General features: G+C 36.9%; 1 protein-coding gene across 2 annotated transcripts in view; it reads right to left on the reverse strand.

Annotated features, from left to right (window-relative positions):
- CORIN (corin, serine peptidase) overlaps positions 1-22443 on the reverse strand; it is a 179849-nt gene that overhangs the window by 128944 nt on the left and 28462 nt on the right. For both annotated transcript variants that reach the window (XM_054687979.1, XM_037530071.2), the window contains exon 4: positions 8578-8785. In XM_054687979.1, coding sequence (XP_054543954.1) covers positions 8578-8785 — 208 coding nt within the window. The remainder of the gene's footprint in view (positions 1-8577; positions 8786-22443) is intronic.

Raw genomic sequence — 22443 nt, forward strand, 5'->3', positions numbered from 1 at the left:
TGCCAGGGCCCATGGGATAAAGGATTAACAAATCACAAGAGACATTTGGCAATTGTTAAATAAAGTTTGCAGCTGTTTTGACTTTTGCACATCATGAAATGATGCCTTAAGTATGCATCTTCAAGTGCATCAAGTCCTAAGTTATCAAATGTAAATTCTGGTCACATCCACAAAATACCAATGAATTACTGAGAAGAAAAGTGAACAACGACTCCACTGAGCTTGATGAAATATGTATGCTTGAAACACTGTCAGTGACAATGACAGGCATTTTCAGAAAGATTTGCGATGTCAAGGCCTGATTCTGTAGCTTTACATCTGAATAAAATGAGTCAACTCAATTATCTAAAATATTACCCACACTCTGTGCCATTTGGGCTGATAAAATGGAAGTTTACTTATTTGATATTTTATGTACAATGCAAAAAGCAGACTAACTTCCCCATTTTGCCCCAGGTTAGAAAGGGAACTGTCAAACAATTAACCATCTGACCTGGTAGCCTGCACAAAGACTTAGAAGACTGTTTCCAGGTTAGTAGATAAAAATCAGAGAAGTACACAGCAAAGACTTATAGAATATTGAGTTAGTAGTAGCAACAAAGTTACTTTGTTCTGGACTACTGACTTAAATAAACTTTTAAATTTATAAGTATGAAGATATTGTGAATCTGTAACATTCCCATTTATTCTCAAGTGTGACACTTTCAGGGATCATTTCTAAGAATAAATATATACTGACTTCATGTAACTCATGAATTCTTCAAAAAGTTGTCAAAATCAAGTCATATTTTCCAATTGGCCTTTAAGATGACATCCAGGTTTCATTTACACTAGAGATTGGCACATGCTGTCTTATAAAATAACATATTTAAGAACACAGTAAATTTTCTAAAATTATATTAAAAACAGACAATTTTTTTTTTTTACTATTTTACTGCAATATTACCACTTAAAACTCAACTCAAAATGGTGTGGCCTAGAATGATGGGCAGTCATAGAAATTGCGAGTATAAATTGGATAGTAGGAGATTTTGGTTTAACAAATACTTTTTCAAAAAATCACTGCAATAACTTTGGTGCCTATCCTGACTGTTTCTCTAAAGACCATTCAGTAATATCTTTGGTCGTAGTATAGAATCAGCATAGGAAAATGATATCCTGTGTGTAATTGATATGACAGGAAACTTTACTGTAACTTTAAATAATATGAACTGGAGTTTAGGCTCAATTTTCTAGGGAACTCTGCCACTTTTTGTCATGAACTATAAAAATGATCCCTGAAAGTACAGTCTTCTAAAAGTAAGTCTGGGGCGCTTCTAAGAGAGAAACAAACCATGCCTTCCAGAAAGGATATTTTAAATATATTTTGTTTCTTCTAACATTTTTTTCTTCCTTCATAGTGACTGAAACACAATAAGCCTAGAACTTTTATTTATCTACCAGGATTTTGCAAATGCTTAAGAGAGAAACATAAAACTAATGTAAGATAACAACCTAGTAGAATTCCACCCTTGATTTATTATCAAGATTTTAGAAGCAAAACTCAGAATTAATGTGAGAAGTAGGGTAACAAGGGGACAGATCATATTATCTGGAGACATAAGTTCTATTTTCTGCTGTGAACTATTTGGCTATGCACAAGACCAAGAAACCCCAGACATACAGCTGCTCCCAGCTAATAATTTAGCACCTTTTTACTTTAAATATTGTTTTAACATTTATTTGGGTAAGAACCTGCAAGTTGCAATGGAGAAAAAGAGGGCTTTTGTTGGCAGGGTCCCAATTTGCAAGCTCTGCTTGGCAAAGCAGAAGTCCTGTAGCTAACTCAGCGCATCCTCTCTGAAGGCAGTTAGGGTGACCATCTGGTGTTACTGGATATGCTCCATAGGGTGTCAACAACCCTCCCCAGCCTCCCCACCCCTCAAAAAAACCCAACTGGATTCATTCATTCTTTTTCCCAAAGCAAATATAAAAATGTCTCTGAGAAAAGTTATGGTAAATTTAAGTTTCTTTATCTTTTTTCATTAATTTTTAGAACTCTTTAATTAGTGCCATGGGCCACTATGAATGGATTTGCCCATTAGTTAATCCAATGGGAAACAAATTTAACAGAAGATGCTGGATTCCTTGCCACAGAATATGCTGAATTTCTTGCCAAAGTATCTCTAGAAAGTTCCCATCATTCAGTTTAAAAACCTCCAGTGATAGCAAATTCACCATTCCCTGAGACAACAATTTCATGTATATGCAAATTTATTACCTGGAAATTTCATACTTAAGTTAGAATTCACTTCTCTATGACTTTCAATTACCAGTTCCATCTTTGGGCCTGTGGAAGTATAAAGAAAAAGTATGGTCCATCTGAAGATGACCATGGTGCACACTCAGAGTTTCACACCTCCAGGTCCGTCAACTAGTATTCAAATGATCATTATCCTTTAGACATTTTATCAACATTTTCTATCTGCTTTTATATAAGCTTTAATTTTAGAATTTCAACTACAGTTGCACTGAAGATTTTTTAACTGATGTTTTGAGTCAATATTAACTGCACCAAGCCAGTCCTCAAGAATAATCTATTGTTCCTTTATTATGTCCAGAATTTTGACAGTAATGGAGAAGAGCAAATTCATAGATCTTGGTTGGCTGTTCCATCAACTGAAGTTCCATCAGAAGAAAGCTAAATGAACTCTGGGAATATCACCCAACTCACTTTAAACATAATTTTTTAAAGATGCATATGAAATTTGGCTTATGTGTGAACTTTCAGAACATACTATACTAAAAAATGCACAACTCTAGTGAACATATTTTGAACTCGTGTTTACCTAGACATTTAGGAGTGCTCTCTAAATGAAGTTTATTCATTTCTTCATACATTCCAACAAGTAGTTAAGTGCCTAGTATGTGTTGGGCACTGTGCTAAATACTGTGATATACAATAATGTACAAAGCCAACGAGTTCTCTATTACTGTGTAATTAGCCAAGAGAGACAACACATAGACAAGAAAATAGGGGTACAACCACAGTGTGGTGAAAGGTAGTGGGAGAGGTACCCATGATGATCAAAGAAGATTTCTCTGTGGAGATAGCTCTTGAGCAGAGGGCATAGATCCTTCCAGGCAGAACAGCATATAGGAAAGAGGTGGACAATTTTGAGAAATATAAAGGTCAGTACAATTAGGGCAATGTTGATGACACCAGAGAACAAGGAAGCCTTCAAAGTCATAGCAAGGTATTTAGATTGGAATCTTAGTCTAGGAAAGGCCTTTGATTAAGTAGAGACAAGGGGAGTGGTGTCATCTAATTTGTATTTTTAAATTAGTGCTTTGTAGCTAAATGGAACATGGAGGAAAAGGCAGGAAGAATGAGAAAAAGAGGCAAATCTTGACTCTCTGAAGAGACAAGTTGATACCCTCTTAGAAACTCACATTTCATCTTTGACTGCCATATCAGCAACACTAGCTACTGCTCATGGAGAAGTTACATGTGTAGCGTGGACTATGCAAGAGCACTTTATATTAGTCACTATTTATTACTCACAAAAACACCCCAAGAAGTGGTATTACAATTCTCAGTGTAGAGATGAGGAAACTGACGGTGAGCAAGGATGACTGAAGTGTCCACAATCTTAGCACTGGCAATTAGAAGAGCTATGGTTTGAATCAGGTTTCATCAGCTTCCAAGCTTTCAAGCACCTTCTCTGCCATTGCTGATCAAATTCTCTAAACTCCAGCGAAAATGCTTATTTGTAAAAAATTAAAGTGTGTTTGAAGGTGTTAAGGAAGTTCATTTGAGCTTCACCATGATATTACAGGGATTGAATACATTATAGAAAACTGTCTTGTAGTTCCTGGCTTTGATATGTCCTTTAATAACAAGTCATCAGTTAGATTAAGAAATTTCATTTCCACAAATATTAAGAGTTTCTGCTAGGGATTTTGGGCAAATCAACACTCCAAAAGAAAACGACTAACATGGGCCTCCCCTGGTGGCGCAGCGGTTGAGCCCGTTCCATCTCCGGCCTCCAGGGCGAGGGTCCCACATGGCACGCAGACCTCTCCTGCCGCCCGCTGCTCCCCTCAGCAGTGTACTTCGGTCCTTCTGCCTGCTCTGCTCCCCGCTCTGGCTCTGGTGAGTCCTCTCACCCTCCCGCGCTTCCGACTGTACCCAGTGCTTGTATGAATAAATAAATAAATCTTTAAAAAAAAAAGAAAAAAAGAAAACGACTAACATGTTAAGGCTTCATATGCAGGGAGTTTCTCTGCAACATAGAAGTGAGTGGGTAAGTGGGGTAATCATGATCAGTAGGATCACCTGGGTGTGTTTTAGAAGCAAAGACTGGAAATTCCAGGCAATACTAAGCCCCTTTCAACTTTGATAAGATTATATAGGTGCACTATTTAAACAAGGTGAGGAAGAGCTCTCACTGATTTGAGAAGATATTATCTCCTTACTCTTCAATGAAGAGGGTACAACTTAAATCTGCTTAACAGCCATACCTTTGCTTTATTTTTTGTTTTTATTTTTTAATAAGATGTTGCTTATTTACCACTGGTAAATACTGCGTAAATACTGTATAAATCTTGGGAGTAAACTTCACACCTCAATATGTGTATAAGCTTCACCCACCACCAAAGTTCTAGTGCCATTCCCACTATGAAATTGACCCCCTACTACCTTTTCCTCTCAACACCTTTTCCTCCCATTTTGGTAATCACCATGCTTTTTGATAGAGTCTACCATTTACTTTTGCATGAACTCATTTGCTTTGTTGTTTAGAGTCTACATATGGCAGAAACCATCTGGCAATTGTCTTTCACTTTCTGACTTATATCTGCTTAGCAAAATCACCTCAGGTTCCATCTATGTTGTCACAAGCCATGTGTTTATTTACTGTACCTTCCCTAGTAACCTACTGTGACCTCTCTCTTTCTACCCCACCAATTTTCTTTGTCTTTGCTGAGGTTATTTTATGGTAAGTAAAAACACATGGGTGAGTTACTGGGTCTCTTCAATGTATAAAGAAAGCATACATGTTGTCATTAAATTCATTTTTCCTTTGCTAAAAAAAGTAAAATAAAGACTATGAGAAGGTGTAATAGCTACACATTAAAAGCTATAGTTGCTACAATACCTGTTTTCTCTTCCACACAGTGTCTACGCATAGCTTATATATCAAAAAATCATCAAAATGTCTGTAATTCTCCTGGCCCAGAAAGTATGAATTTCTCTCTAGCTAATTTTATAATATTAAGTTATTCCTTATAATTCACATATTTTTAGCAGTACCCAATGGTGTATCAGCTAAATTACTCTATCTTGAGATATAGTTCACTAAAGCCATGTAAATTATATCCCACTTCAGTGAGCCTGTATTTATAGCACATGATATCCATATTTATTAAAAGCAACCCTACAATCTTAGTCTAAAGTAAAAACTGTTAAAATTCATTATTATATATAATATAGTTAATGATTGTCTGAAGCCTCAAAGGAATCCCCTTAAAAACTCTACCATTTATAATCCCATTATGCTTTTATATTAAATTTTAAATGTTATTAAGCTGCTATTTTCTTTAGGATGGACTATAAGCAATTCTCCATTATTTGAATAGTAGAGAAAATTAGTACAATGGGTGATCCACAATAGTGAAATATTAAAAAAAAAAGCTTGACTTTACAATTATTTTCTACAATACGTTTTACCCTTCTAAACTTATTTCATTAAATTTAGCTTACAGATTCCAGATACATATTAAGTGACAGTAGGAAATACTGGTTGGAAGTGCAATTATAAAGTTAAACATAATAAATTTAATAATAAAAAATAGGATAAGTCCTGAAAGGATAACTGAAAATTGACTATGAATTACTAGCTATTATAACAGAAATAGAAAACTCTCATATGAGAATATTCCTCAAGATGAACTAGGTCAGGAGAAAAACAAATACCCTAAAGATTTTCAGTAATTTAACTAGTTTGCTTAACATAACTAACTAATCAATTTTATAATTGATTTAACTGAAAGTAGAGATTGAATTATAATAAGGATGATCAAATAAATTAAGATCCTTCTGGAAATTTAATACATTCTCTTTCATTGTCTGACTCATGCACTCATGAGTCCATAGAAAAAAAACAAGAGATATACACAAAATTGTTTGAAATTAAGGAGAAACAGAACTAGAATCCAGTTCCAGCAACCTTGAGTATTTTACCCGATTTTCTTTAAATACAGCCAGTTTCCTACATTTGTTTTGCAACCATTCAATACTCAGCAGTTCTTAGAAATACTTTTGTGTTCTCAGCTTCATTTGTACTATCTCTCCCTTTTAATCTATTATTTGATGACATTTATTGAGCTCTTTGTAAAAGCTAGGCCCAGTCCCAAGCTCCTTCATTCATTCAACCCTCACATGAACTTTGTCAAATAAGTACAACTATTATCTCCATTTCACAGATAAGAGGGCTGAGACTTGTGGCCCCACTGCCTTCTCTCTCAGCCACTGAAGTGTGTTAAATGGTACCCCCTCCCCTGCCAAAAAAAAAAAAAAATAGATGTCCATTGTCTTAACCCTTAAGTCTTTGTGATGTAATTAAGTTAAAGCTATTGAGATGATGAGATCATCTTGAGTAATCAGGACCAAAAGCCAATGACAAGTAGCCTCATAAGAGACAGAAGATACAGACACACAGAGGAGAAGGTAATGTGAAGACAGAGGCAGAGACAGGAGTAATGTAGTCACAAGTCAAGGAATGCCTGAAACCACCAGAAGCTGGCAAAGGAAATGAGTTCTCCCTCGAAGTCTGGAGAGAGTATAGCCCTGCCAGAATTTGGATTCCTACTTCCAGAACTGTAACAGAATGAATTTCTGTTGTTTAAGTCACTCATTTGCCATAATTTGTTATGGCAACCCTAGAAAATGAATACAACCACCCTGTGCTGATACACTGCCACTATTCTAGGAGTATAAAGGGTCTCTTTACTACCATCCCAGAGTTTCACTCCTGGAGAAGGATCTAACAGAGTTTCGCTTCTTACCACAAAAGTGCCCTCTGCAAATGATACTTTCTGGTAAAATGTATCCTTGAATACTACGTCTTCCTTTTATAGTTCAGAATCTATTATTTGTCTTCTATGTAGTTTTTACTCTATGGCGGTGCAGGTTTTTTCCAGTTACAATAATGAATGCCGTTGCTTTATTCAAAATATAGTTTACACACTAAGTACAAACAACGTGGAGCCAATTTGTACTTGAAAATGCAATTCATTCTAACATTACTATTTGGAAAATTTCCTAACATTTTAATTCAGAAAGTATATGATGTGATACATAAATATTATTTAACACATTTTTAAATGTATATTTAGTAACTCAAGTATTCCATGAGTATTATTTTAGTAAAGTGAGGGGAGCTATTTTCCAGTTATAAAATAAATGTCAAGGAGATATGACTATTACAGTTCATAATACTCTATTGTATATGTGTTTTTTATATTGAAGTGGATCTTAAAAGATATTACAAGAAAAAATGTATTTGTGTGTTGACACATATTAACTACTTAGTATGGTGTTCATTTTCAAATATTCTAAGTCATTCTATTTTACAACTGAAACTTATACAATATTATGTCAATTATATCTCAATTTAAAAAAGAGATGAGCTTACAAGACACCTACACAAACACACTCACACACATGTTCTCTCCTATCCCTCAATAAAAAGAAAAACTATTTCTAATCCCACTTGATATTGTCTCTGTTTTTCATTCTGCATCTACACTTTACCTCTCACACTGTTCTGGTCCAGTGTTGACCATAAGAACCAGCAAGCATCTCACTCATACCTGACTTAAACGATAGAATTGGGGACAATGGTGCTGATGCTTTTCAGATGAGATCTGTAATCTTATCTACTGGCTATGGCTCACATTAGTTGTATGCCTTTGCCCAGCGGTTGAGGTGATTTCAGTTGGTGGGAAGTCAGAGCAGATGTGGGGCAGGGAAGGAAGGAAGTCAATCATTTGGTGCTCCTTTTCTTTCACTGCAGAACTGAAGGGCTGGTCATGGTTCTAACTCCTTTACCTGCTATTGCAGTAGTTGGCCTGTCAGAAGACCTCTCACCATAGCTTAAATTCTCTTCAGATTCTGCCCACCCCTTCCCTCCTTCAAGTCTTGAGTGGTGGAGCTTCATCCCCCATCACGAGATGCTGGTGTCTCCTATCATTTATCTGTTTTCTTAACTCTGTCCACACCACCATAAACAGCCTTTTCAATGACTCCTTTCAATCACTCCTTTGAATGAGTCTTCTGCCAGTGCTCATTGAAACAATTAGTGGGTATCCCAGCTGGTAGCATCAATCAAACACACAGAATAACTTTTCCCAAACATAATATTATTCTGGGTTTTGAAAAAAAATTCCAGTGTAAGGAAATTATAACTGGTTCTGACTGGTTTAGGTTTCTCCTTTAACAACAACAAAAACAAAAGGTGGTAGCTTGGGAAGACTTTGTTCCCCTCAGACACTATAACTGACTGTTATCATTGAATGAATTGGGTTCCAAAATACCTTTCAACACCATCGCTGACACACTCAGGGAAGGCAAGGCTACAGCCAAAAAGCAAGATATGTTGATAGCAACCAAGGCGGTGGAGGAACATGAAGAACTTGAGGAACTTCTCCATTTCCAGATTTTTGACAGTTGAGAAGACAGGTGTTAGTGTGGTGTAGTAAGGCAGCATCTGACATTGGCTGTGCGTGATATTCATGCAGGTACCTAGGAATACAAAATAGCTGTGTTAGGAGCAGATATACCAAAACTACAATTGTTTTGTTTTTAAAGATTTATTTATTTTATGCATACAACAGCTGGGGTACAGGCCAGAGATGCGGGGGATGAGAGGATCCCTCAGAGACAGAGTAGGGAACTGAACAGGCAGACTGACCGAAATACACTGCTGAGGGGAGCAGCAGGCGAGACAGAAGAGGTCTGCCTCACCATGTGAGTTTCTCCCTGTCTGGCTGGGGATTGAACTTGTGCTGTAGAGGCTGTGGATTGCTTCATAGTGCGGTACTTAACCCCTTGCGCCACCAAGGAGGCCCCAAAACTATATTTGTACAAATGCTCTTGATATGATAGGTTAATGTGCTCATAAGGCAAAATATTTGTGTAAGAGTGATTATAGGCATATAGTCAGACACATACATATACATATATGTGTGTGAACATACATGCATGTGTGCATGACATAATAAATTCAAGCTACTAATATTCTCAAAGGGATAGCACCAATGTCCTCAGCAAATGTGTAGAAAAAAAAATTCATATCTATGGGCAATGGGTTATGATGGAAGATTATTGGCACTTTTTTGGGGGGTGTAGTGTCATAACTATACATTAACAGAGGTGTGTACTTTACCCCTAAAACACACACAATATGGTAACCAGCTGGACCTCATTAAACATAATTAAATACATATAAGTATAAATAAAAGATTACAAAACAAACAACAGAAAACTTAGCTGTATGAAAGAGGCTTTATAAGACTATTTAATCACAGAAAAATGCTTATAAAAACAGAAATAAAAATAGCAAGTCACAAAACAATTTTGTATACCATGATCCTGTTTTTAAAAGCACATGGGCGGTATACTCAAAACCTCTGATTTCCTTTTATTTTCATAGCTGGCTCTTCCACTGGACACTAGGATATCCAGTCTTTCCTTCTGCATTCCATTATAAAGGAGATTTGCATAGTTGATTGAACAAAAAGATAAATATGGGTCCAAATGATGAGACTATGGGAGACTTAGATTACTTTTTATTCTGTATTCTCTTATTGGTTTACATAAAGATTTATAACTTCTATTAAGAAGGAAATAATTAAAGCTTTATTCTTGTTTAAACAAGCTATTAATGAAAAGCAGAATCTTCAAGCTTTGGGAATGCAGTGGACGTATTACCTCTAAATATTGGTAGGGAGAGTAAAATGAGATAGACATTCAACAAAATACAAATATCTCTTCTAATCACTAATATCCTGGCAAAGAAATTAAAAGAAAAATCTCTTCACTTAAGGCTAATTTCATTTTACTATAAATAGTTGTTAAATATGGCTGCATCACTGATAAAAAAACTAACTCTCTGATGTGTAATATAGAATAAATATACCCTATCACAGAAGAATTTCCAACCCCCTTTCCTTCATTTGGATAGATTTTTTTCATTCATTCAGCTAGATCACCTCAGAGTCTTTACTGCTGACCCTTCATTGTCTTCTCTGGTCTCTTTCTAAGCACACTTCCTAAGCTTATTTTTCTTTCAAACTTATTTGAAAAACTTCCTTCATTCTGTAGGAAACCTTTCTCCCAAATGAGCAGGTTGTACCCATTAGATCAAAGAGTTTCACACTTCATGAAAAGACACAATTCTGATTGTTAGATAATACATATACAGACCATCCAAAATGTGCTGAATTCGCTGGAGCATGAACAAAATATGATTTCCACTTTTAAAGGCAACCAATGACATGTGAAATTTCTCTGTGCACAAGGCCCAGAATAGAGATGGCAAAAAATTTAAAGGCACAACACTCTCTTGGACCTCGTCAAAACTGAAAACACATGATGGGAAAGAAAAGAATTAGAGAGAAGAAAAATCCAAGTTAAGATATGCAGACAAAATACAAATAGACACACACTCACTAGTTCCAATTCATGGATTTGCATGAGTGCTGAGGTGAGGAGTTCTGGGCATGTTTTGTGATTATGACACATCTTCTAGTGAGAGGAATTAAAATGCCTTTCAGCATGGCCAAGCATTACAGGCAGAAACATACAAACAGTAGTCTTCAAAATGACACAATTGTACGTATTGTGCTATAAACAGAAAAGCTTGCTTGTAGAGCTGACAGTAATTTTTTCTTCATCAGAAACATGAGCTTATATGTGTAAAATTCAGTCTCAAGAAAACATTTATTGAAAGCCAACCTGTGCTGGGCTCTAAAACAAGTATGCAGATTCTCTATTCACAGTGATTTCATTTTCATAGCCCGATGAACTGGTATCATATCTATGTTATAGAAGTGGAAACTCATTTCAAAAAGGCTAAGACATCTGTTTGGATGTGCATGCTATTATGTGGAAATCCATATCTTCAACTCCATATCTATTTGAAACTACCCTATGCTAATGTAAATGGGGTTATTATGTTAAAAGCAAGTTTTTGAAAAGATAATTCTTAGTGGTCCATAAAAGGAAGATATGTACTAATATATATCACAAAGTCTGTTTCTATGTATTGGGTGATAACACTCATATATACTGACCACATCAGATATTTTATATTACATTGTTTCCTCTAAGTGTTATCAGTTTTTAGGTCAATACAATTGATGACAGACCATATTTGAAGCAATTTGATGATCAAAGGAATCATTCAGCCCAACTAGTTAAGATAAAATAATAATTTTTCAGAGAGTATTTGAAGAATACAAGATAGGGAGGAAATTTTTTTGTTTCTTGTGCTATGTTCATAATGGTGAGAAGTGCCCAAAAGAAAAAAAAATCTGTCTTTAATAGCAAACTACCTTGGGAAAAAAGAACCTATATTCAGGAAAATATAAAAGAATAATATGAAGCCTTAAACATAAGTCTCAAAATAGTCAATATAGATAAAAATAAAAAAAGTCTTCTATTTGTATAATAGTTTTCCAAAGCACTGTCATATTGTAAGATGTAATCCTAATAATATAACACATACTGTCTCATTATAAATGAAGAAATTTTGATAGATAGCTATGCAGATGATGGATGGATGGATGGATGGATGGAAAAATAGGTAGATAGGTAAATAGGTAACTGGACAAAAAGTGATTTGCAGGACACATAGGCAGCAATAGAAGTGGGACTGATACACACATCCTTCATCTCTTAGGGAAATATTTTTCCACTATATCACAGATGTCAAGAGCACAACAAATGCCAATGGATTCAGAAGAGCAAGAATTTAATGTAGGGTGAATGATTAGAGAAGATTTCATGAAGAAAGATACATAAACTTTGGGTTGCAAAAGGGATAAAAAAGGATAATTACTACTAGTAGAAAAAAATAGCTACGAAGACTGAAAATCATAATTGTATTGACAAAAAAAGATTGAAAAACTTGATTCCAAGCAGAACGGTTCACTGAATTTAGACCAGAATTTGCTCAAAACCAACAAATATAAAAGGGAATGACTCTAACATTTTGACTTCAAACCTTTAATACTCAAGTAATTGTATATATTTCCTGACACCCTTTCTGCCTCAATAATTGTGTCAAATATTTTTCCCTAAAATGCTCCATTTTCTTTGAAATGTGTACTTCTAGCATTGTAGTTTTGCACATTCTCACTGGGGCAATGAGTTTCTATAAGCAAGCTACATGCAGTGGTGCACCATGCAGTTATTTCTCCATGGGAAAGTGTGGGGAGAGGCTCTTTTGGAAATGGATTCATTTATTGTAGTTGTCCCTCTTTTCAGAGGGTTAAGAAAAGTTTGCTTTTCTTTCCTAAGAACTTCCTACTAAGTCCAATAGAAATTAGAGGTCAGATTTGCTGTATAGGAATGTATAAAAAACACAGCAGATGTAATTAACTTGGTGTTCCTATAGACATCATTACTTAATTAATGTGTCTTCCCTAAATAACAGCTATTTCAAGTGGCAGAATGGAAAGGGAGGTTAAAAACACCCTTGCTAGTAAGATATGATTCAATAACAATTTTTTAGCATAAGTATTGATTACATCATAATGTTGATGTTCAACTGATGTTTTATCAGCACTGGTATCTTCAGCACCTCTGGTCTACACCCTAGATCTTGTATGCATAAATAAATAAATCTTTAAAAATAAGTATTTAAGGCTACAGAGATATTAATTGTGGAAATTCAAACTAGGTCTTTCTGATTCTTTATCTTGTTCTTTTCCACTGTATTACACAAAGATACTATTTGATTTTAAACATTGTAAATTTACTTCATTTATTGTAAAATATTTTTATGGATGTCTTTGGATTCTAGTAGTAGAGCTCCTTCTTTAAAACTGGTAAAAACTAAATCTTCTCAAAGAAAGCAATGAATCACCTATCAAAAGTAGGTTACACATCCTCAGTGAGTGCCCAATTAGATGGGAATGTTTAGTATCTAGTCCTGATGTACCAGTGACAATGAGGCATTTATTATAGCATAAAACGGTATGAGTTACCAATCTTCTCTTTTAAGAAATAAAGAGAAGTAAAATGGATCATATTTTCTTCTGTTTCTGAACCTCTCATTCAGAATTTCTCAATTATAAATATGTTTATGTCTCAAGGCAGTCACAAGACAACTATAATTTCTGACTCATCTTTATAGTCTGCATAACCAAATTCCAGACTTTCATTCCCTAAATTGCTACTAATGAAGGGAGGGTGCTTCCCAGAATATTCCCTAGACTCTTAGAAATTGAGATCTTCCATAAAGCTTGCAGCAGTACACAACCACCAGAATGAGTTTACACAAATTAATATAATTATAAGCAAGTACTGTAAGTTGGATCAATTCAAGCACCACATGAAAATATTAGGTTAATGATGAAAAGCAGCAAGATAAAAGAATAAAATATGTAACACTACAAGACAATGAGTGGCTTGCATTAAATGTGAATGTCAATGCAAAGGTTTGGCTTGGAAAACCATTACCATACACATTTCAACTGCAAGTGAAAAGACAAACTCTCCAAAAGTACAAGTAACAGCAAACAGATTCCTACTGATGGGTTTTTGCTCTCAACACAAAATTGCACAAAGACCAAAAATCTGTGACAGTCAGTAAATTGAATGATTCAGACAAAAAAGTATATGCAGTGCTGATGTTCTTTCAGAGCCAGAAAGTAAAGTAATACAAAGGTTTGGTTTGGTTTTTCACTTTTATTTGAAACTTGGCTTTTAAATTTTGTCCTTGAGTTTGACTGAGTCTGTTTTTGCAATGCTGTTATTAGCATGCTACTGTTTTTGTTTTTTTTTTTCTCTATGTGGATCAAGAGTTGCTCTTCCTGAAAAGGAAACTGAAAACGAATCTGGATAGGAAAATGTTGAGCCACGAGCCTTGTTGACATGACGATTTAACTGACTCTCATTTGCTGTACTAATGTGTTACAGGCACATTCCCTTTGGGAGCACATGTCACTTATGGGATATTGTCATATTCATTTGCGGGGAGGGTCAGGAAGTCTTGCCCAGAAATCTTTGAAAGGGGATGAATGGGCTTGTAGCCAAAGGAGAGTGAAACAGGCTCTTTTCCATTATCCCTTTCAAAAGCTTGGCTCCGCAAATGATTGAGTTTGCTTTCTCTGGGAGGAACCCAATACATCCCAGGACAGAGTCATCTAAAGATGGAATGAGAAGGAAGGAAAGGAGAGCTCAGGAAAAAAAGAGAGAGAGGCCATTCCTACATTTAAGTTTCCTTTCTTACTCTCCCAAGAATTGTGCAGGTCCTTACTAGAATGTTACCATGCTAACCAGACAGGCATGCAATAATTATTGAAATGCTTCACTCATTTTTCAGTACATGCTGATGTTACCCAGAAACCCATGTCTGAAACTAATGTTCTCTAAATTTAAAGAAGTTAGTTTAATATATAGGAGAGTCAACCAGCTGGACTTGAGCATTGTTGTCTAGCACTGGTACCCAGCAGAATATAGGATGGTGTCCAGGGTCATGGCTACAGTAAATTTTTTAAAAACATATTCCTAATGACACAGCTTAGATAAACCTCAGATTCACTCAAGTATATAACACTCAAATATTCTTTTCCTCTAAAGTGCATATCCTTAATCAGAATCCAAAGACTCCAATAGACCCAAATATAGAATTTAGGCTGTCTACAAAATTGGATGCTAGAAAACCAGTATCTCTATCTACACTAACCATCAAGGATATTTAATACTTAAAAGTAATTTAATAATTCAAATTCAATTATAAATTTTATTATGAAATTTAATAATTAAAATACCAATGTAGGCAACAATCATAGAAAACCAAATTTAAAGTCAGTTATTTTCATATCAACATAGTTATTGCAGATATTCCAAAACATTATTTATTATCCCTACTATAGAATTAGTTATTGACCTGTTGTTAGATATCATTTTAATGCACTACTAAATAAGCACATTAACACCACAATCTATGTTTCTAATATTTCAATAGTTGAAGTTTAATAAAATTGTCCTCTTTTGTGATTCTATGTAATTTATTTTAAGCACCAAATTATTATTTTAAAAAGGGTCCTGTAGGCATCACCAGATTGCCAAAGGAGTACTTGGCATAAAAATAGTTAAGAAACTCTGCTATAGAACATCATCACATCTTCTGGGGATGGGACACAGTTAGAACTCTATTTCTCTGAATCATTTCACTGGCTAAATAATTGTACAGACTTTTTCACAGGAAGAAAGTTATGAAAGTATACATAAAATTAGATGTTAAACCCCTTTATGCCTCCAAGTCAAATGCAACTGTAAAATTAATATAATATGTGTAAATTAAATTGATATGAAACTAAGAAGCTAACAAAATTCAAATCAATCATATTAATGAATTAATATTAACATCGCTCTGCTAAAACACCATGAATATGTTACTAACTCTTGCGAAACAAGTTCTTCTATACTTGGAAAAGTTGTATTACCATGTATCCCAACTGATTTAGTCAGTTGCCATTTTTCTCTATTTGAACTGCCACAAAGGCTTCCATTGTACAGCATGCCAGGACATACTTTGTTCTGCAATTGAGAAAAATATCTATCAAGTCTGCCTCTGTTCCTTTCTTGATGGCTGGTGAATGTCTGTTGAAATAACTTTCTAAGCCCAGGGTAGAGCCACTCCTGTCTGGAACACTACAACAAGCACACCACACTTTCATACTCTTAAAAATGTTTCAATGGACCAAAAAAAAAACCCAACATATTCAGTCAGCCAGTTCCAAAAATGAAGCCAAATATGGACTCTACTTATTTCCTTGATCCTTCTCAACCCAAGCAAGGTTGCCCATGTGACTTTCACCAGTGCTCCAAAAGGAGACTATCCACTTCATGAAGTATTAAATAAAGCTTTTTGTATCACTTAAATTGTTGTCTTTAGTCATTTCTTTTTTAGATTTATTTATTTATTTATACAAGCACTGGGTACAGTCAGAAGCACGGGAGGGTGAGAGAATTCACCAGAGCCAGAGCAGGGAACAGAACAGACAGACCGATGAAGTACACTGCTGAGGGGAGCAGCCGGCCGGCGGCAGGAGAGGTCTACGCGCCATGTGGGACCCTCGCCAGGAGCCAGGGATCGAACTGGCTACAGAGGCTGCGGGCAGCTTCGCAACCCAGCGCTCAACTGATGCGCCACAAGGGGAGGCCCATCTTTAGTCATTTTTTTAAAATGTCTAAATGGTATCACTTAGGAACATCAACATAAATAGAACTCAAAATACCAGCACCAAAATTCTATACAATATTTGTTATAAGCTGGTTGTCCAGGTGATTGAGAGGTTTATATCAATTACTTTTTATTATCATTGAAATGACAGCATACACTTAAGAAATTCTTATAGAGAATTCTTGGATTCCTAGAATATATCCAGGGTCCCTCACACCCGAGATGGAGAAATACTATTTGACAACATAACAAAGGAATGAAAAGGATGAAATTCGCAGGCACATTGAAGTCATTCGCCCATCCACATTTAAAACTCTAAGCATAGACTCTTACTCCAAACTCCATAATAATCAGTAATTCTACAGAGACAGGGACATGATGCTGAGGGCGGTAGACTGACATTTGAAGAATATAATGAAGACATCTAGATTCCATTCTTCACAGGATTAGAAATGTCAGGGAAAAGGTGAAAGAAACTTTTTTTTTAATTTCAGGTGACTAATTAGATCCTCTTTCCCAAAATCTCCCCTTGGATAGTTGCCTGATGAATGGTAATCCAGATAGAACTTCAAGACTTGCTCCAATCCTCTTAGCTTCATATTCTTGCAAAACTCACTTTCAAGTTAATATAAATGCTACATTAGAAACAAATAACTGGAAAGAGAATGACTTTACAGTTTTGGATTGTTGCATAAGTCTTTTATACTCAGTTAATTTGGGGTATGTATTTAGGGTACATGGGTATAGAATAATCAGTACTAATAAATCATCGCTATTTAGACAGTTTCACTATCATGTCATTTTAGCTATAGGAGAGAGATTCTGAGTAGTTCATTGAGAAAAAACATAAAATATAAAGCAACTGTCCGGAGGGCGGAGCAACATGGCGGCGAGGAGACGCTGCGAGTAAGATCTCCCATTAAAAAAAGTTAATAGGGAGGAAAAGGGGCAGGTCCCAGAGAGAACTGGGACACGGAAGATAAACGGGTGACGCCAGCGAACTGCCCGAAGAAGAAAGTGGCCATAAAAGAGGACTAGAAGGGAGGGAAGCGCAGAACCCTGCTCCCCTCCCCCGCCCACAGAGGCGGCACTCTCCGACCGGCAGAGAGGAGGAAAACAACAAACTGAAACGACCAACAAGAACAAACTACGCAGCAAGCGGGACTGTGCGTGGAAAGGAACTATTGCAGCCACCACACCCCGTAAACGGGAGCTGTGGAGAACCCTGCAGGATTCGCCGCTGCAGTGAGCGAACGGCTCCAGGCGCCATTAGAGAACAGCAGAGAACCCGGGAGACCCGCACACAGCCCGGGCCGGCCGGTAAGCTTGCGCGGAAAAGTGGCGCGCTTGAAAAACAAACGCGGATTGGGATTGCGGCTGCCCAGGTCCCCGCGCCTGCGACCTAGGCTTGCGGGGAGATGCGTGGGGGCCCTCACTGAGGTGAAAGTCACTCACTGAGTAAGCAGGAACCAGGCGCCTGGACATGGGAGCGGGTGCAAAAGGCGCCATTGCTGCAGCCACTGAACTGGGCTACAGCCCATGTCCTGGACCTGAGGGCTTTGGAACTGAGACCCGGGGCACAAAATTCAGAGCGTGGGTCCTCCACGTCGGTGGGGCACAAGGCAGACACAGCACCCCAAAACCGTTGAGGTTTTCCCTACCATTCCCGCTCTTCACCACTCCACGGGGTGAAGAAAAACAGCCCCCCACGGACTAGGAGAGATCTCTGGCGCCACCTAGCGACCAGAAAAAAAAGTCACTAACACCCAGGGACCTTTCTTGAAAATTGCAGAAGGCTCCTGAAGGAACCCCTGGCCAGCTGGGAAGTTAGCCCACCCCAGGCCCCTTCAGACCAGCAGTCTGAGCCCACAGGGGGAGCGGGCACCCACAGCCGGGGCAGACCGGGCACGCAGAAGAGTGTGCCTGAGACCAGACACGCAGGGAGTGTGTCCTGCATCACCATTTTAGAAAAGGGATATTTCTTCAGGAAAGACTGCACGCAGAAGGCTCCCTCAGGAGCCAGAGGTGAGCGGGGAAGCTTGCCCACGCCAGGCCACTTCTGGCCTGCAGTCCAAACCCAGAGGGGGAGCGGGAACCCACTGCTGGGGCAGACCAAGCACACAGGGGTGTGTGTCCCCACATTGGCATTTTAGAACAGGGACCTTTCTTCAGTAAAGACTGCTTGAAACTGACAGATGGCTCCTGGAGGAGCCAGAGGGGAGCAGAGAAGCTCACCCAAGATGCCGGCCAGTCCCAGCAACACAGTGCCCCAATGCATACGACAAATTAGAAAACAGACAGTAGGAAGTAGAAGAACCACACGCAACCTAACAACTCCTCAGGAAAAAAGCACACCACAAAAAGAAAACCACCCCCCAGATTGCAACGACAGTAACTTGGAAGAACTTCTGAGCCTTCCAGAAAGAGAATTTAAAATTGCCATGATTAAAAAAATGACAGAACTCATAAAGGAAAACAATGATCAGAAGAAGGAAATTGAGTCCCTAAAGAGGGAAAACAATGGTCAGAAGAATGAAATTGAGTCCCTAAAGAGGGAAGTAAAAGAAATGCAGGAGATCAAAGAATTAATGGAGGCACTAAAGAACTCTGGGAAAAGCAATGAAAGCAGAATAGATGAAATGGAAGAACGAATAAGTACTCTTGAAGACACAGAAATAAAAAGAACCAAAACAGAAAAGGAAAGACAAGTACGAAGGAAAAAGAACGAAGAAAGACTTCGGGAACTATCTGACTCCATGAGGAGAGGAAATACAAGAGTTATAGGAATTCCAGAAGGAGAGGAGAGAGATGTAGGAACAGAGAAAATATTCAAGGAGATAATTGAAGAGAACTTCCCAAATGCAAGAAGGAGCTGAAAATTGATATACAAGAAGCAAGAAGAACACCAAACTTCCACGACAAAAGGAAAAATACAGCAAGACACATAATAGTAAAGCTCCCAAGAATCCAGGACAAGGAAAAAATAATGAAGCTGACAAGAGGGAAGAAACAGATAACATTCAAAGGAAAACCAATCAGGCTGACATCAGACTTCTCCAAAGAAACACTATGGGCAAGGAAAGAGTGGAGGGACATAGTCAACAGACTCCAAGAAAACAGATGCCAACCAAGAATACTCTATCCTGCAAAGCTATCCTTCCTCTATGAAGAAAGAATAAGGACCTTCCCAGACAAACAGAAACTCTGGAATTTCATTACGACTAAACCCCCAATCCAAAAAATACTACAAGGAACCCTAAAGCCAGAACCTCAGAGGGACGAATAACAACGAAAGAAGGCAAAAAAAAAGTTATTAAAAGAATAAATAAATAAAATCAAAGGAAAGACAAACACAATGGCAAATACAGATGTTAACATATCAACATTAACTCTAAATGTAAATGGACTAAACTCTTCAATAAAAAGACACAGAGTTGCAGCCTGGATTAAGAAACAAAACCCAACCTTTTGCTGTCTCCAGGAAACACATTTAGCTACAAAAGAAAAAATAGGCTCAAAGTTAAAGGATGGAAAACAATCCTACAAGCAAAGGGACCAAAAACGAAAGCAGGAACAGCTATACTTATATCAGATAAAACAGACTTCAAATTCAAAAAAATAAAAAGAGACCCCAGCGGTCACTACATTATGATCAAGGGGACAATACTTCAAGAAGAAATAACACTCATTAACATATACTCACCAAATGAAGGAGCACCAAAATATATCAGACAACTGCTGTCCTCTCTGAAAACAGACATCAGAGAAAACACATACGTAGTGGGAGACTTCAACACACCACTATCAACAATGGATAGATCAACAAGACAAAAAATAAGTAAAGAAACTAAAGCTCTAAATAAGGATCTAGAGCGCTTGTGCTTAACAGACATCTATAGAACACTAAACCCCCAAAAAAATGGAGTACACATTTTTCTCAAGTGCACACAGATCATTCTCCAGGATCGATCACATACTGGGGCACAAGACAAATATCAACAGATACACCAAGATTGAAATCATACCAACCATCTTTTCTGACCATGAAGGCATCAAACTAGAAATAAACCATAAAACGAAGGCAAGGAACTTTCCTACCTCATGGAGATTAAAAACCACACTACTGGAAGACCACTGGACTAATGAGATCAAAGAAGAAATTAAAAAATTCTTTGAATTGAACGACAAGGAGGACACCAATATCCTAAATGTATGGGATGCAGCAAAAGCAGTAATAAGAGGAAAATATATAGCAATAGAAGCTCACATCAAGAAACAAGAACTCAAAGAAACAACCTAATCTTGAAGCTCAAAGATCTAGAAAAAGAACAACAAAAAAACCCCAAAAACAGTAGAAGAAAAGAAATAATAAAAACAAAAGCAGAAATAAATGAAATTGAAACTAAAAAAACAATCCAAAAGATCAATGAAACCAAGAGCTGGTTCTTTGAAAAAATCAATAAAATAGACAAACCCCTAGCCAGGCTCACAAAGGAAAAAAGGGAGAAAGCACAAATAAACAGGATCATAAATGAAAGAGGAGAAATCACAACGGACACAGCAGAAATCAAAAGAATAATCAGTAACTACTATGAACAGTTATATGGAAACAAGTTCAACAATCTAGAGGAGATGGACAAATTCCTACAACTCTACAATCACCCAAAGCTAGATAAAGAAGAAATAGAACACCTAAACAGACCAATTACAAGCAGTGAAATTGAAATGGTAATCAAAAACCTCCCCAAAAACAAAAGCCCAGGACCTGATGGATTTACAAATGAATTCTACCAAACATTCAGAGACGAATTAGTGCCTATCCATCACAAACTCTTCCAAAAAATTGAGAAGGAAGGGACAATACCAAACACGTTCTATGAAGCCAACATTACACTAATACCAAAACCGAACAAGGACAACACAAAAAAGGAAAACTACAGGCCAATCTCCCTAATGAACATTGATGCAAAAATCCTCAATAAAATTTTAGCTATCAGAATCCAACAATGTATCCATAAGATAATTCACCACGACCAAGTAGGATTCATTCCAGGGACACAAGGATGGTTTAACATCCGAAAATCAATCAACGTTATCCAACACATCAACAAAAAGAAATATAAAAACCATATGATAATATAAATAGATGCTGAGAAAGCTTTCGACAAAGTGCAACACCCATTCATGATAAAAGCCCTTGAAATTCTTGGGATACAAGGAACATACCTCAACATCATAAAGGCCATCTATGACAAGCCAACAGCCAGTATCATTCTCAATGGTGAAAAGCTGAAAGCAATTCCATTAAGATTTGGAACAAGACAAGGATGTCCACTCTCACCACTGCTTTTCAATATAATACTGGAAGTCCTAGCCAGAGAAATAAGACAAGAGAAAGACATACAAGGAATCTAAATAGGAAAAGAAGAAGTCAAACTATCACTATTTGCAGATGATATGATAATATACATAGAGAACCCCAAAAACTCCACAGAAAAACTAATTCAACTCATCAATCAGTTCAGTAAAGTGGCAGGATACAAAATCAACACGCAAAAGTCAGTAGCCTTCCTATACACAAACAATAAATCTGAAGAAGAAGAAATCAAAAAAACCATCCCTTTTATTATTGAAACAAAAAAAATCAAATATTTGGGAAAAAATCTACAAAAGAGGTAAAGGACCTATACAAAGAAAACTATAAAACACTGTTAAAAGAAATAGAAGAAGACACAAAGAAATGGAAAGACATCCCCTGCTCATGGATTGGGAGAATAAACATTATTAAAATGGCCATCCTACCAAAAGCAATATACAGATTCAATGCTATTCCAATCAAAATTTCAATGTCATTCTTCAAAGAAATAGAACAATTATTGATGAAATTCATATGGAATCACAAAAAACCCCGAACAGCCAAAGCTCTCCTGAAAAAAAAAGAAGGGAATGGACGCATCACATTCCCAGACTTCAAACTCTACTA

The sequence above is a fragment of the Talpa occidentalis genome, unplaced genomic scaffold (genome assembly GCF_014898055.3).
Source record: "Talpa occidentalis isolate TD23 unplaced genomic scaffold, MPIMG_talOcc4v2.1 talOcc4.6, whole genome shotgun sequence".
Lineage (NCBI taxonomy): Eukaryota > Metazoa > Chordata > Mammalia > Eulipotyphla > Talpidae > Talpa > Talpa occidentalis.